The sequence below is a fragment of the Alosa pseudoharengus genome, unplaced genomic scaffold (assembly GCF_046254945.1).
Source record: "Alosa pseudoharengus isolate Yale_2024_CS ecotype anadromous, Long Island Sound unplaced genomic scaffold, YU_APseudo_1.1 YU_APseudo_1.1_scf_2, whole genome shotgun sequence".
Taxonomy (NCBI): domain Eukaryota; kingdom Metazoa; phylum Chordata; class Actinopteri; order Clupeiformes; family Clupeidae; genus Alosa; species Alosa pseudoharengus.
The window spans coordinates 46,043,805-46,059,084 of NW_027468663.1; the positions used below are offsets into that span (position 1 = coordinate 46,043,805).

General features: G+C 42.7%; 1 protein-coding gene across 2 annotated transcripts; it reads right to left on the reverse strand.

Annotated features, from left to right (window-relative positions):
• Positions 1 to 6: 6 nt before the first annotated feature.
• dhx9 (DEAH (Asp-Glu-Ala-His) box helicase 9) lies at positions 7 to 12,476 on the reverse strand. 2 transcript variants are annotated; one of them, XM_076295218.1, is made up of 28 exons: positions 12,321 to 12,476; positions 11,948 to 12,065; positions 11,706 to 11,846; positions 11,497 to 11,599; positions 11,141 to 11,286; positions 10,754 to 10,902; positions 9,261 to 9,307; positions 8,982 to 9,118; positions 8,711 to 8,800; positions 8,430 to 8,591; positions 7,907 to 7,984; positions 7,591 to 7,782; positions 7,086 to 7,227; positions 6,903 to 6,985; positions 6,448 to 6,604; positions 6,214 to 6,311; positions 5,769 to 5,982; positions 5,379 to 5,473; positions 5,167 to 5,240; positions 3,535 to 3,687; positions 2,755 to 2,915; positions 2,458 to 2,569; positions 2,135 to 2,296; positions 1,799 to 1,926; positions 1,232 to 1,461; positions 1,022 to 1,137; positions 709 to 909; positions 7 to 613 (listed from the first exon to the last, which is right to left on the reverse strand). In XM_076295218.1, the coding sequence occupies exons 2-28, from the start codon at positions 12,056 to 12,058 to the stop codon at positions 337 to 339; spliced, it is 3,759 nt and encodes a 1,252-aa protein (XP_076151333.1). In that variant the 5' UTR covers positions 12,059 to 12,065; positions 12,321 to 12,476; the 3' UTR covers positions 7 to 336. The 2 variants fall into 2 exon arrangements, with proteins under 2 accessions (XP_076151333.1, XP_076151334.1); XM_076295219.1 differs by lacking the exons at positions 10,754 to 10,902; positions 11,141 to 11,286; positions 11,497 to 11,599; ... (1 more) ...; positions 11,948 to 12,065; positions 12,321 to 12,476 and adding an exon at positions 9,393 to 9,481 and having other exon boundaries at positions 8 to 613.
• Positions 12,477 to 15,280: the final 2,804 nt, after the last annotated feature.

Genomic DNA, 15,280 nt, shown 5'->3' on the forward strand with positions numbered 1-15,280 from the left:
ATGAATTAAAAGTTTTTGATTATTGTTCTTTTGATTGTTTATAAATCAACTTTACAGACATAGATGCAGACGTGAATATAAATACAATAGATGACACAGCACAGTATGGTCGAATCAATTACTGCAATTATTTCCATAAACACTAAACACGCTAATTAGACTAAGGTAAAGCTGTACTGGCATTTAAACATTCATGGCTTTTTCTTTGTGGAAAATTAATGGAATATTGCCTGGAAAACCTAAGGAAGTAAAATAAAGACTATTTCTAAACAAATTAACACTTTAAACAAGGTGTATTAACAGAAACAATTATTTTCATCAAGGAAGTTAATTTCCTTAAAATCCACCCCTGAAACCTCTTCCACCACCTCTGAAGCCTCCTCCACCCCCATACCCACCCCTGTACCCGCCTCCGCCTCCTCCATAGCCACCCCTGCCCCTATACCCCCCACCACCATATCCTCCTCCTCCTCCTCCACGGTATCCTCCACCCCCTCTGTAGCCGCCGCCTCCTCTGTAGCCTCCTCCCTCGTGCCCACCACGCCCCCTGAACCCTCTGTCACCACCTCCGTCAAATCTGGCCATCTTTGGAGGTCGAGGACCATCGCCAAATCTGTGGAGAGATGGGGAAACCGGGAAGGGTCAGCATTTTCACAAAGCTAAACCATGTCAGGAAAACAGGAGTCTTAAGCCCGATAGAATCTCTACCTTGGGTTGCTGGCCATCAGGTTGATCCCGCTGGAGGAGGGCTTGGAGATGAGCCGCAGCACGTTGAGCATACGCTGGTTGGGTGGGTCCAGCTGATTGATATACTCTGGGTCTTTGGTTACCTCTACCACCAAAGCTTCCAGTGACGCTCGCAAGGCTGCCACAGAGCCCGCCACCTCATGGGGGATGCGCAGCTTGATCCTATGGGAAAGGGAGACGAGCATAACTGGGTAGCGATCTTTGTTTTTTACATTAATTTATGTGATATAAACACCAGCATAAATCATGTGAATGCCAATTATTAGACACCTACCAATCGTCAAGCTCCACAACGTCACCGTTTGAGGTGATTTTTTTCGCAGCAAACAGGAGGAGCTGCAGAGGGCTGACCATAGTCATTCCTTTAGCTGAGATGGCACGTGTTCTGATCTGAAACACAGTTCAACAAGGTCAGGTCTTTCTGCAAATCTTTCCTGCAAATGTGCACAAACTGGGTGAGATTGAGGTGGATTCACAAACCAACCTTTTCTCCAAAGACAAAGAATGGAGAAGGGTATGTCAAGTCATGGTTGCTGAAGGGGCAGTTGACGGAGGACTTGTGGATGAGGGCATTTCGGCCCTCAGTAGTCAAAATCTTCCTTTTCTCTTTATGGTAGCACACGTTGGGGTAGGAGCCAAAAGTTAGCAGGGAGATGACCACATCCAGGTTGTTATCAGGGCCAACATTGTTGAACATCTGGTTCATAAGGCATTCTGTAGGGAGGTAAGGACAAAGGTAAAGGACTCAAGCTATTTTCACTACCAGGATAATTTCATCCTTGAACACTGCCACATAGACCCTTTTCACAGCATTATTTTTGACATGAAATAGTAAGGCAAGCATAGGTGTTACTAAATACCTTAATGAAGTCTGTTCAATTTAAGTGCAGCAGAATCACAACCTTAATTAATGTCATTAGTAACACCTGGGCCTGCCATATATTTCATATCAGAAATGGCTGCTGTGAAAAAGGTCAATTTCCAACATTACTCACAACAGACAGCCATTTTCTTTTTTCAAACAATTCTAGATTTTAACAGAGCAACACACCCTCAGGGAAACCGGCATTGACGAGAATGTCCTTCAGCTGCACTTTGGCCTCCCAGGTCATCCTGAGAGTGGACATGTGAAGTCGCTTGTGCTCACAGAACCTTGTCTCTGCGTCTTCTCCACCCATTCTGCAAGGGGAGAGAAAGAAAAAAAAATACATGTACAATACATGTAAAATACAAGTAATACACAAAACGAAAACTATTACAAAATAAAATTGGTGGAAACTCACTCAGCACTCCACATAACATGATTATAAAGCAGCATAAACATGTCTGAAACGGAAGAAAGCGAAACAAACTTATGCAAAATTGTTAAAGGTTATAATTGGCTTACCGAACTTCATCCCAGGTTTGAAACACAGACAACAGGGCCACGTGGTCAGAGAAGCGTGAGCCGGCAAAGTTCCTATGCACGAAACCCAGGCGTTTACCCTCGCTGATGAAGGGCTCTGGGAAGCAGGAAGCTGCGGAGATGGTGCAAACTGCATCACCAACACTGAGGGGGAAATAACAGACATTAATCTGGCAACCTTCCAAGATGTTTCCCAAGAATATGCCGATTTCCCTGTTAAGGGAAGACGATAAGAAAAAAAGATGATTTCTTTCATGAGAACTGAATTAATTGAGCATGTTAATGTAAGTGCCTCGAAAACTTACTTAAGGATGCAGCCCATGATCATCATCTTGCCGAGGCGCGGCTCAATGGGCAGCTTGGCCAGAATGCGACCCAGAGGAGTTAGCTCATCATTAGAGTCAAGGGCATCCAACTCTGCAGCAGATCAGAATTCAGATTTTACTTACACTGATTAAAATAAGACAAATAAGAGGGCTGTGCTGTTATGCAAGTTGGAGACCAGTGCCTTCTGGTCATTAATTGAGAAAGGCAACATTAGACTGATATTTTATGGGTGCAGAGAGAGTCATGAGGATATATAGGCATGATCTGAGCTGCACCTCTGAGCGTGTGTTCCGCCTCAATGACGGCGTCCAGTGGTGGCGGCTCGATGGCTTTGGACAGGAAGTGGCCAATGGCTCCCAGTCGGAGCAGCTTGATGCTGAGGGCCACTTCATGCAGTGGCGTGCGGAAGATTTCTGGAGTCATGTGGGTCTCCAGCCTATGCACAGAGGACTAGATCTCACTCACATGTCATACAAGTCTCATATCACATGTTTATGGTAATGGTTATGGTAATGGTTCCTAACTAAAAGCAGACACTTTTATCCAAAGCGACTTAACAGTGACATTGATACACATTGCGTTAAAATGAATTGATGTCTTAATGTATTAATTAGTAACAGACAAAAATAGAATGTAACAATAGAACAGTAACCATAAACATACAAACCGAAAGTAAGAATCAATTAGTTAGATATGAGGTAAACAGCCTTTAAACGCTTGTTGAATATCACAAAACTGTCACTATCACTAGTAGGTAAATCATTCCATCAACAAGGGATCACAGAAAAAAAGAGTCTTGACTTTGAAATCTTAATGTTGATGTTAGGCTGTGATAGCAGACACTCATCAGATGACCGCAGTGGGCGAGAGGAGACGTAGAGCTGGATCATGGAATTAAGATAGCAAAACCAAACAAACAAAGCCTGATCCAGTGTTAACCACCGGAACTGCTCTTGCCGTCAGCCTAACCAGCACCGTCACAGGACTGCAATAGACAGAGAGCAGACAAAGCAGTTTCACATGGAGCAAGGCTGCAGTGAGAAGCATGAGGTCACCTGTCAAAGCGGGCGCTGCTGCAGAGGTGGAAGCAGAAGCCAGGCCGGACTCTGCCAGCTCGGCCCTTCCTCTGTTCCAGGTTGGTCTTCGAGGCCCAGACTGTTGCATAGTTGGTCATATTATTATGGGATGTAAATAGCTTCACTTTTTGCCTGTGGGCAGGAAAATGTAGACATAAAGTGTCAAACTACTGTGTGAAAAAAATGTGAGCTATGAAATTTAGAAAACAACAACTTAAGAAGATGCTCAGAGATTTAGGACTGGAAAAATCTGCACAGAGCCTCTTCATAGGGCTTAATGGAGAGACGTGAAGTTGATTTGAACCACTTTCTATGGACTTCATGCACGGAAGGCTCTTTAGCTAGCGCATTTATTTCCAGTGGAGCGTTAACTGTGTTGTAACACCATCTTCTGTTATATTCTGCTCCTTACATGTTCACTCCCGACACTGAATACCTTTTTTGCCCAATAATAAAACAAATTGGCCCCCTCCACTTTTTTCCTGTGCGACTGAAAGTTGAAGGTTCATTAGGTCATTTGTAGCATAGTTTTAGAAAACATTAACTGGGCCATAAAGTGAGATATGATGTTATGGAGCCAGACATACAGTGTTGATTTTATCTGGAAGATAACAGCCACAGTGCGGCTTAGAACAGGCTTAGTTATTTGATGTCAAAATAAATGGTGGTACACTTTCCAGACATTCCCCTGTTTTTTTGGCGATGGTCCCGAGAAGGGGTATTGATGAAGAAATGAGATCTCCACTTAGTATAAGCCCTCCCCTGAGTGAACAGAGATGGGCAAAGCCCAGAAAGTAAGCTCTGCCCTGTAGTCCCTCTGCCTGTGCACTGATCAATCAATCAATCAATCATTTTTCGACTTACTGACTGAAGCGTTGTGCTAATTAGGATCAGCAACAGAGCTTAAAGCGAGGAACATTTCCATGCCTGAAGTTATCTGAAACCTTTGAAGCCATTATATATAATCATCTATTTTCAAATCGTAAACAGCCTGGCCCATGTCTGAAACCAGGCACAGTGCCTGAGAACATTGAGCCATACAGCTGGTTTAGTGAATAGTTGAACGAATGTGGTAGGATTTTCTACCTCTGAGTTTGTCTACAACAGAGGAGGTTCATGTTCAGGGTGTTTGCCACACCTTCATATCATAGATATATATCTTCACTTGAATGCCAGAATTCTAAAGATCCTGTAAACCAAAATCGGAGAGGTCTTAGAAAACTACAGGCACAGTGAAAAATCAGCTTTCTGTTGCAGATTAGCACAAGATAATTATTTTGTGCACTAAACACAGATCTGTTCTATCTGGCTGAAGAGTGCCAATTAGAATCCGCTGGTTTAGAGAATGGTTGGCACTGTATGTGGTAGGACAGTTGTGAGGGGCATCACCTTTGCCCCCAATGTGTGTGGCTTCAGTATAGTATACAATCAGTATACTGGTCATTTTCTCACGATTATGCAACCTAGTTTAATATATTTGGCAGTGTTTCATATTCATGTCTGGGTGGTTAAGGCCCTTTTTTCTGTGGCGAGAACACATATCTTTAAGGAACATCTTGCACTGCATGTCCTGGAATTACTATGGATTATGATCCCAACAAAAGCGCTTACTTGCAAGAATCAATGACGTAGACAACATCATTGATGGTAATACTGGTCTCTGCAATATTGGTTGACAAAATCACCTGTAAAAAAAAAGTAAACCATTAAGGGCTACAGTGAACACACATTTATTGGCTGTAGAGAGGCTCTGTGGGAGTGCAGGTTCATGGCTAATAACTGGAAGACCTGTGTTCCATTCTTGACCAAAAACTAAGACTGACCTTGGTCACACCCTCGGGCACGGGCTCAAACACCATTCTCTGCTCCTCCCTGGGGATCTGAGAGTGCAAAGGCAAGATCCTGTAGCGCTGACTTCCTGCACCATCAGAGACACACAAACAAACACACACACACACACACACACACACACACACACACACACACACACACACACACACACACACACACACACACACACACACACACACACACACACACACACACACACACACACACACACACACACACACACACACACACACACACACACACACACACACACACACACACACACACACACATTAATATTTCAACAGGTCACGCTCACATCGATATTTAGTTTCTCGTTGTAATAGAACAACAGTGACTGAGCGAATAACACATTCACCCACCAAAGTGCGGGTTATTCTCCAGGTGCTTCTGCATGGAAAAAATGAGGTTCCAACCGGGCAGGAAGACCAGCACAGCCCCGCACACCTTCAGTGTCTCGATGTACTTGAGCAAGGCCTCGATCAGCTCAAAGGAGGTCTCCTTCTCGTTCAGCTGAGACATGGAGCGCTTGGTCTCAGGGCCGTACCCCTCTCCACAGATCAGGTTACAGTTCATCTGGGGGTGGACAGAGAGAGGACAGATGGTCTTAGGGTGGACAGACTCAGACAGGGTCAACTTGATCAGGGTGTGTCGAGTGTCCCAGCTGGGATGAGGAAACCGGGGTGAAAGGAGCGCTCAATACAAATATCAAAACAGCTCACTCACAGACTGAGAGCCAAAGTGTGTTGCTCAACTGACCAACCATGTGAGTGTTTTCACAGTGGAAAATATTGACAAAAAGAATACCTCCTCTTCTCCTCCATCGTCATCTTTGTCCTTTCTCTTTTTATCCATGGGAGGGGGGATGAACTGAGTCATCTGGATACAGTCCTCAAGGAAATACTCTGAAGGGGGTGGGCACAATTAGAGAAATCATGTGTCATTACATCCAGAGGTGCAGAAAACATCTGTATTCTCAATAAGAAGAGCAGAGAGCTTGATCACTATATATCATGATTTTATGGAAAAATATTCACTCACCTTGTACAGGGAAAGTGCGTCCAAACACCTCTATGACTGGGGCATTGAAGAAGTAATCTCTGAACATGGTGGTGTCGATGGTGGCAGACATAAGTATGACGCGAACATCAGGGTACGCCTGGACCACGTCTCTCAGAACAACCATCAGAAAGTCCGTCTGGAGGGTGTCAATCAGGGCTTATCATTACTAAACAGGCTTTATAAAAATTACATGAAGAGAAATCTACTGAAAGACTCCAAATTTTGGAGCTATTGTGAAATAACTGAAATGGGCCATCAAACAATAAAACATCCATCACAGCAAGTGGCCTTCGGTGAATTCAGCCCAAGCCAAACAGTGAATTCAGCTCAAGCCAAACAGTGAAACTATCAGCCTGCTGATATGATAGGGCTTCAGAGAACTAGACACCCCTCACATAAGGTGGTGCCTATGCACACATCCATACAGCACTTACATTAAGATCCCTCTCGTGGATTTCATCAACGATCACATGACTGATCCCTCTGATTCCAGCCTCCAGCTTCCTCAGAAGCACCCCTGTAAGTGAGCAAGGCCATCAAGTACACCTCTAGACAGATGATGAATCAGAGATGGAGCAATGCTGTGGCGAGGTGCTGTGGTGAGGTGCTGTACGTACCCACGGTGCAGAACATCACACTGGCGTGAGGTCTGGGCAGAGCGGACTCGAAGCGCACGCTGTAGCCACAGCTCTTGCCCACCTCCTCTCCCCTCTCGTAGGCCACACGCTCGGCCACAGACACAGCGCTGATACGCCGAGGCTGAGGGCAAAAACACCAGAGTTAGTCATCTCAGTACCCCTCGCAATTGCACAAAACTTAAACCTTATGCGCAAGTAAAACAAAATTGTATGTTTTGAATGTTGTTTGTGTAACAAATGAAGTAAAAACATGATTCTTATAGGAAATGAATACACAGTTAAGTAAAGGCCATAAGAAATCCTAATTTTTGCTTTCCTGGTACAACATGTGCTCCATGTGCTGCCTGTCGCCTGAATACCCAACCAAAGACCCAAAGCAGCGACAAAAACATCACCAGCAAAAGCAGTCTTCATGAGCATCGAATAGGCTTCTTTAGCAAGTCATATCTCTTTAGTCATGACATATCTCTGATGTGGTCGTCACCTGGGTCACGACTATGTTGCAATCTGCAGCACGGTTGTTCTTGATGAAGTAGTCCAGGATGAACTGGGGAACCTGTGTGGTTTTGCCGCAGCCGGTCGCTCCGCGGATGATGACCACAGGGTTGTGGTGGACGGCATTCATGATCTCCTCCTCAAATTTCTTCACCGGGAGCTGGTCCCTCTCCTTTATCCCCTGGAAAGAGAAAACCGAACCGCACAGCTCATATAAACAGAAATGACAGAGAACATCAGGGAAAGCAAATACACCGGTATATCAAATGAGGAGATTTAATTTCAACCTTTTTAAAACAACTCACCATCTGGAGGTTTTCATCATTCTCTAGTTGATAGTTCAGCTCAGCCAACAAGTCTGAACTTATTTGCTCTGGGGTACACTAAAAACACACACACACACACACACACAAGATTACATACAAGTCAAACACAGAGAAAATTTATTATAAATAAAGGTTATATTGTAAAAGGAAAATGAAGGATCACCGCACACTGGTGGGATTTCTTTGCTGGTTTATTTTATTTTTTAGTGAACAACGCGTTTCGCTAATGCTTTATCAGGTTCACTCTTTCACTCTTTTGAAGGTTATATTGTATATAGTATAAGTACTAATAAGAGCAAGACCTGATCCACTATGCTTGCCTTTTACAGAACCAGAACTGTGCACTATCAGCAGTCTTTTTTTTAAGTGCCCACTACCAAAAGTGCATTGCATTAGATTATCAGATTCTACCACTACTACACACAAAGAGGAATAGAGGAGAAGGTATGTGGAACAAATCCAAATCCACAGACCTATAAATGGTGAAACAGAATAGACTTACAAAAGCCAGAGGGCCTTCATCAATGTTGCTGCTGGTCCATGGGTTCCAGTTGACCTGCGGGGGAGACCATGGCACCACACCGGCTGCACTCTGCCTCTGAGAGGGCTCAAAATGGGCCAACTTTCCCTGAACCAGAGACACGGGGGTGCTCGGATCCTGGGGCTAAAGTAGACAGAGACCATGACAACCAATGTCATATTACCATGCACACTCATTTTCAACTACCACAATATCGCACAGAATCACACTGCAGAGTTGAGAAGCCAAGGGGAGGCACTTACAGGTGAGGGGATCTGAATACCTAGTTCCTGGGTGACACTCTGAAGCTGGTGCACCACTTCATCTGGTACAGTCACTTCATAAACCTCCACCTGAATAAAGCATTGAACACCAGAGTGAAATGATTCACTTTGTGATTAACTCTGAATGAAAAATGAAAGTAATTTCTCAGGACCGTAGAAATGGAGTCCTATAATTTCACTTTCAGTTTTGGTGACTCCATTTTAAAATGCATTTACATATGAGGAAGTACACATAGGCCACTCCACTCACCGTCTCACCCTCTTTCTTTTTAGTCAGTCCAGTGAAGGCTTCAATCACGCCCAGATGGTACAGCTGCCGGACAATAGACAGAGCACAGGACTGGGCTGCCAACTTCTTGTTGGAGCCATGTTCACGGGCAATTATCTCTGTTAAAAACAAACAAAAACATCAAAGACATGAATGCAATAAGTGACAAATTAAAATGGCAACCGTGACAACTACTGGAACATTTTTTCAGAGCTAATATAGGACCACAGAGTGGCTGAAAGACAAAAATAGAGCACTTACTTCTCCCAAGCTGCCTTACAAAAATTGTCATTTCAGCAATGAAACTCCTGCAAAATCAAATATAAAACTCTCAGACATGGGGCCTTAGCTGAAGTGTTCACGAGCACATTCACGAGCACACTCTTAACTGACCTCAAAGCTTCACAAGCAAAGGCCAGCTGCAAGGGAGAACCTTAACATGTCCACACTGCCCCACATCAAGAACATGTATGTTTTTCTGCCAGACTTCCGCCAGCCAATCAGAACTGTTTTCCAGTGTCCACAGCCTTCCAGTCCTAGTGGGGAAGTGACACCAGAAATCACAACCAGACATTACCCATCTCATTCCCACAGCATGTTATTCCATGTGACAGCTTAGTTCACCCTAAGTGATGTCACATGTTTTTAACATGAAAGGTTGTGATTTCTGGTATCATTATTAGCCCAATAATACTCTGACCTTTCACTGACATAGTGAGCCAAAATCCACTGACTGAAAAAGCCAGTTAGAGGACTTTGGCAGCCTTGATGAAGTATGCCACTACTGATGTCAAAGAAAGCTTCAGCAGTTGCTATCTGGTTTCATATTCACTACACTTAACTAAGGGTCATCTAGCCATGCTAACAATGTATTTTTTAAGACATACTGGAATTTCCATTTAAAGGGGAACTATGCCGTTTTTTAGCTTAATTTATCTTAACTTAAGTCATTGGTTTCTGGGTTGAATGGTGGTCGTCTCGCTTCCCCCTAGTGTCTGTGAGCGGAAAAAACAGCCTTGCAACTTTGGTCCAGCGAGCCGCTGGCCTCAGAGTCAGAAAGTCTTGCGGTCTCACAATGTAAAAAATGACGGCACTACACACATACACGCCAGGCATCAGGTGGAACAAGGTAGCGATTGAGTTTCTCAGACATTAGTCATGGCAGAGCCGGCGGAAAGAAGCAGAAAGTGAGTAAACCGTTGCCAGAGGAACAGGGAAAGAAGAAACAGCACACGAGCGAGGAGTGTTGTAAAATATATAGACCCTTTCAAGAGAGTTCCATTATCAGCATCATAGTAAAAATATATACTCGGAAGCTGTAGGGGGAACTCTGTAGAGAAAACGGCGAGCAAAAAGCGACCAAAACTGCATAGTCCCTTTAACATCCCTTGAATATGTAACAGAAGGTAGTGTGAATATTGTGGCTCAACATCAGAAGCAACTGCTGATTCTGACTTTATGGAGGTTGTATGAGATCTCCCAGGGGTTCTCGACACACCAAGGAGGTCTCCATCATCACTGTAGTCCGGCAGAAAAACATACAGTCCCCATATCTATTACATGTTCACTTACACACTAACTAGCCTAGTCTAGCCACTAAATGATGCCTTTTTCCTGAACAAACCTAAATAAACCTATTCCCCATAAAGACACACAGTGCTTGGATTAAGGTGAGAAGTGACAGACACGGTGAACAACTTTATCATTCACACTATGTCTGTTTCTGGGAGAGGTCTCGTGTGACCCGGCCTGACCTGTTGTGGTCAGGCCCCACTTGGCTGTATTTGTAATCAGTCTGGTTCTTCTCCTTTTGGAAGAACTGGTTCAAACGAGCCTTGGCATTTTCCAGTGTCCAGTTGCCATGGAGACCTGCATTCAGATCAACTTCCTCAGATTCATAGGTCTAAAGGAAGAGGGGGGACATTACAGTACGTCATTGATACAACTTTGCATTGAAAGGGTTCTGCTAAGACACCACCACCGTTAATCCTCACATTTTGCTGTTAAGATACAACAGCTCAGATGATGTCAAATTAATGTCACTGAAAACACTCGCCCACATCTACCAACATGAAGGTAGCTTTCCACCACCAGATTCTTTAATGTGTGACTATGCAGCGAAACAGCAGAGAAACACCTACCGCTTCTGCATCTTGCTGGTCTTTCTTTGCGTAATACTCCTTCAAATTAGCTCCTCGTTCCCACTCAGCATTACTGCTGTTGTACCCGGAGTAGCCAAGGCCACTTTTACCACTTGGGGCTGGTCCAGCATCATGCCCCGTCAGACCTGAAGTGATTAAAGTGAGAAGACAAACACAAGCATTGAAGATTTATATTATGTAGATAGATTAATTACACAATAAGTAAACGAGTCTCTGGGACTGAGACATGGGGTCTCAACCTCAAGGTTGGGAAACGATGGCCCAAGGTCTGAACCAACAGGCAGAAGTTAAACCTGGTTTCAGTTCAGACAGATCAAACTAGCAAACCAACCTACCCTGTTCCTGTTTGATTGCCAAATGTGGAGGCAGAGGTCCAGCAGCAGGGAGATCCCCAAAACCACTACGGCCATCTGTTTCACTTGGGTCAGGTGCACTTGGCTAGAATAGAAAGGTTTTATGAAAAACAGGCCAGAGCAAATGCTTAACTTACTGCACTTCTGATGATGTTATACGGGAGCTGAGCAGAAGACCGCGCTACACTCACCCCCAGAGCAGGGACCTCACTTGAGTTCATTTCGCCTCCACGCACAAGATAATTGACAAAGTCGCGGGCTGCGTTGGACTGTGCGTCTTTCTTGTTGGTGGAGTTTCCCATTCCAATGTAGCTGTATCCGTCCACACGAACCTTACGTTAGGTATGTGATCATGACAAAGTCAGCTATCGCACCAGTACAGGTTCACAGTCAAGAAATGTGATGGCTCATCTTGGTAGTCATTTAACCTTACCTCACAAATGAACTTCTGCCGGTTCTTATTTCCAGCTGCCTTAATATCATAGCTGGGTGTAAGTTTTTTCTTACCGCACCACGCATAAAGGAAATTCTTAATGTCCCCCATTTTCGACCTGAAGGCAACGTTAGCAAAGACAGACACAATATCAGTGTTACTTAGCGTTAGATGGTAAATGAATTGTCCACATGCAACTATTTTTTACGGTCACCATGCTGAATTAAGTTATGTTGTGTATGTTAACGTTAATTGTCTTAATTTCTGATGACCAGGTGGAGCTACTATTTTATGTTGCACTGTTTATTGTGCTAGCGACAGCTAACATTAACGTTAGCTCTGCATGCAGAATGACGGAACTGCATTAACTTACCTTCGTCCTGCACGCCGTTTGATTTAACTACAAAGTTACTGCACGCTGTCTGTCACGCGCACAAAAACTGCAGGTATGAAGATGTCATAGACACAATATATTTTTACATTAAAAAAATTACTTTCCTTGGGCCCTATGAATGAACATCGGAAATTCTCTGAAATGATATAGAAAAGGGAGGAAGTGAGGAAGTTAGCAAACTTAGAAGTTCCATGACCCGCTTTATCAAAATAAAAGCCGCTGTATTCCTAGGGCAAATTAGAATCCATTTAACTGCCTCACGTTAGGGCGCAGTGTTTCGTTTACCTTTGGGGACAATTCAGATTGTACGTGAAACTCAAACAGCAAAATTATATAATGGTTTAAAATCAAATATAGAAAAATGTAACTCTGCTTTTTTGCCTCTTTTTCTGTCTGCTCTCAAGGATTATGGCATTGTTCCTGGACTAGGCTGTAGCCTTTCTTTTACTGTCTATGGCTGTAGCCTATACTGCCATCTGGATGGAAATGTTAGAAACACCTTTTTTCTTTGAATACGGATTGTGGTTTCTAAACAAATGTAAAAACAGTATTTCTCAGCCGCCTTTGGTGCTTTTCTCAGATCAGAATTGAAATTCTCATTCTCTTGTTCAAACTCCATATTCTCACATCATAAACACAATTATCATTGCTTTGAACAAACAGCAAATGCTTTACAAATGTCTGCTGCTTTTTACATTTTCAATTGCTAATGTTGTGTTGGTCAAAATGCACTATACTGGACCATGCTGAATAGTACCCCATACAACAAATAGGCCTTGTTTCATTACTTGAGTCATTGTATGCAAAAGTGTTGAACTATAGCTGTCAACTATTTGTCATAGTCTGTCTAAACCTCACAAAGACTTCCTAACAGGAACTTAAGAATGTATAGAAAGTTTTACTTATACAGTAAATCTGGTGGACAGCTCTGATCAAGGGGTGTTTTTCCTTTGCAGTGCTGTAATGCCTTTGTTTTCTTTCCACTGTCACAATGTCTGTCAACAGTAAAAACTTAATTAAACATATCCAGTATCTTGCAATCAACCCCCTCCACACACAATAATGTGTAACTTTGTAGTTTTGAAATAGCTATAGGCCTAATGCACATAGAAAATAGTGCTGCCTTGCACATTGTTCATTAGAAAGTACTGTCATATTGGCAACATGACAAGGCAGTGTGACTATCTTGTTCATAAACAATGACAAGGACTTGTCATTTTACTTTATTTCTCAGCATCTAAACCTGGATTGAAACCAAATTTCCACATCCTACTCTCAGAAACATTAAATCGGGAGTTGAGTCTTGTGTTAAAAAAATGAAAATACTGAAAAATGTAAATACAGAGCAGTAAACACTGGGGGCAGCCGTGGCCTACTGGTTAGCGCTTCGGACTTGTACCCAGAGGGTTGCTGGTTCGAACCCTGACCAGTAGGCATGGCTGAAGTGCCCTAGAGCAAGGCACCCAACCCCTCACTGCTCCCTGAGTGCCGCTGTTGTTGCAGGCAGCTCACTGTGCCGGGATTAGTGTGTGCTTCACCTCACTGTGTGCTGAGTGTGTTTCACTAATTCACGGATTAGGATAAATGCAGAGACCAGATTTCCCTCACGGGATCAAAAGAGTATATATACTTAAGTTAGTTCAGAATTTTTCTCCACTCTTATTGTAAGTTATACTATATTAGGCCTACTCCATTTCCCTCAAAGGATTCCACTATCATTCATCATACATTTAGGGCCTGTCCCATTACCACTTCGCCCTTCCCCTCTGTTTGTGCATTCTTGTGTAGGGGTAGGGTGTCCCATTTCTTTTAGGACCAAGGGGAAGTGTTGCTCAACCCTTCAAACTACCTACTACTACCTACTACTTAAAACGGAATGTGGTCAGATGCAGACTATGAATGAAGGGGAATGAAGAGAGTCATTAACTGCAAAATGTTGGCATTAAAAAGGATTTTAAACATTCATTGTTTTTTGTTACATACAATCTTGTGACCATATATAACTTTGTGATTCCTGTTTTGGATCAAAGTTCCATATCCCAATGATTTCCTTATTCTATAATAAAATTAAACAAATATTTATAACAAATCAATTTTATTATGTACTTAGATGTTTTCTATTGCTTTAACCTAGATAAATGCCTTTCTTATTTCTCTTTAAGGTACATTTTTCTGTATATGTTCAATTCAGCATGTCCCCAATGCAACATAATCAACTTCCTCCATAAATATAAACTATAAAATGAGATCAACTTATTCTTTATTGCTTTGATAGACTAGGGTACACTTCCTTTAGTCAAGGAAGTAAATCTGGTGAAACTACATTTGATCTCTGTAGTTATATAATATATTATACATCCCTGCAATCCTTTTCCACACTGTTAGTCTGTATTATCTTGCCTCCCAAAAAAGACTACAAATCCATATAGCCATTTGCAGGAAGTGACAACATTTGTTTATGAAGGGAATTCAATTGGAAAACTGATGAAAGCTCCAACAGTCACTCTCTCCCTTATTTTTCTCAATTTCAAATGACACACCTGCTCGAGGCACCCTTAAAGTTCCACTCCGTTAGTGTATATTATGGAAAATGTTTATCAGATAAAATATTTTTAAAAACATGTTAGAAATAGTTATTTAAGTTATGTTCATCTGTAAAGTGTGTGCTAGCTAAATGTTGCACACTCAAAGAGCTACAGCTAACTTAGGTTATGAATGCCTACAATATATAGTATATAATATGTTCAGCGCCTGAGCTGGGCCAGCATACATTCCTCATATCTAAGTATGGCACTGTTCTGACAAAATCTTAAAAACATCAAATACAACAACTTGAATTTTCAGAAAATTGTCAGCCAAAAATCACATCCAAAACAGTTAATCACCCAACTATTCCCCTAAGATCTTACACTAGGCTTCATCACAAAACAATTACAACG

What these genes read in the sequence shown, in the direction of transcription:
- dhx9 (XM_076295218.1), bottom strand. Translation starts at nt 12,058, where the DNA reads ATGGGGGACATTAAGAATTTCCTTTATGCGTGGTGCGGTAAGAAAAAA. An exon ending in ATGATGAAAACCTCCAGATG is followed by an intron (nt 7,783 to 7,906) that starts GTGAGTTGTTTT and finishes TTCTCTTTCCAG; the next exon opens with GGGATAAAGGAGAGGGACCA. An exon ending in GGCGGAACACACGCTCAGAG is followed by an intron (nt 2,570 to 2,754) that starts GTGCAGCTCAGA and finishes GATCTGCTGCAG; the next exon opens with AGTTGGATGCCCTTGACTCT.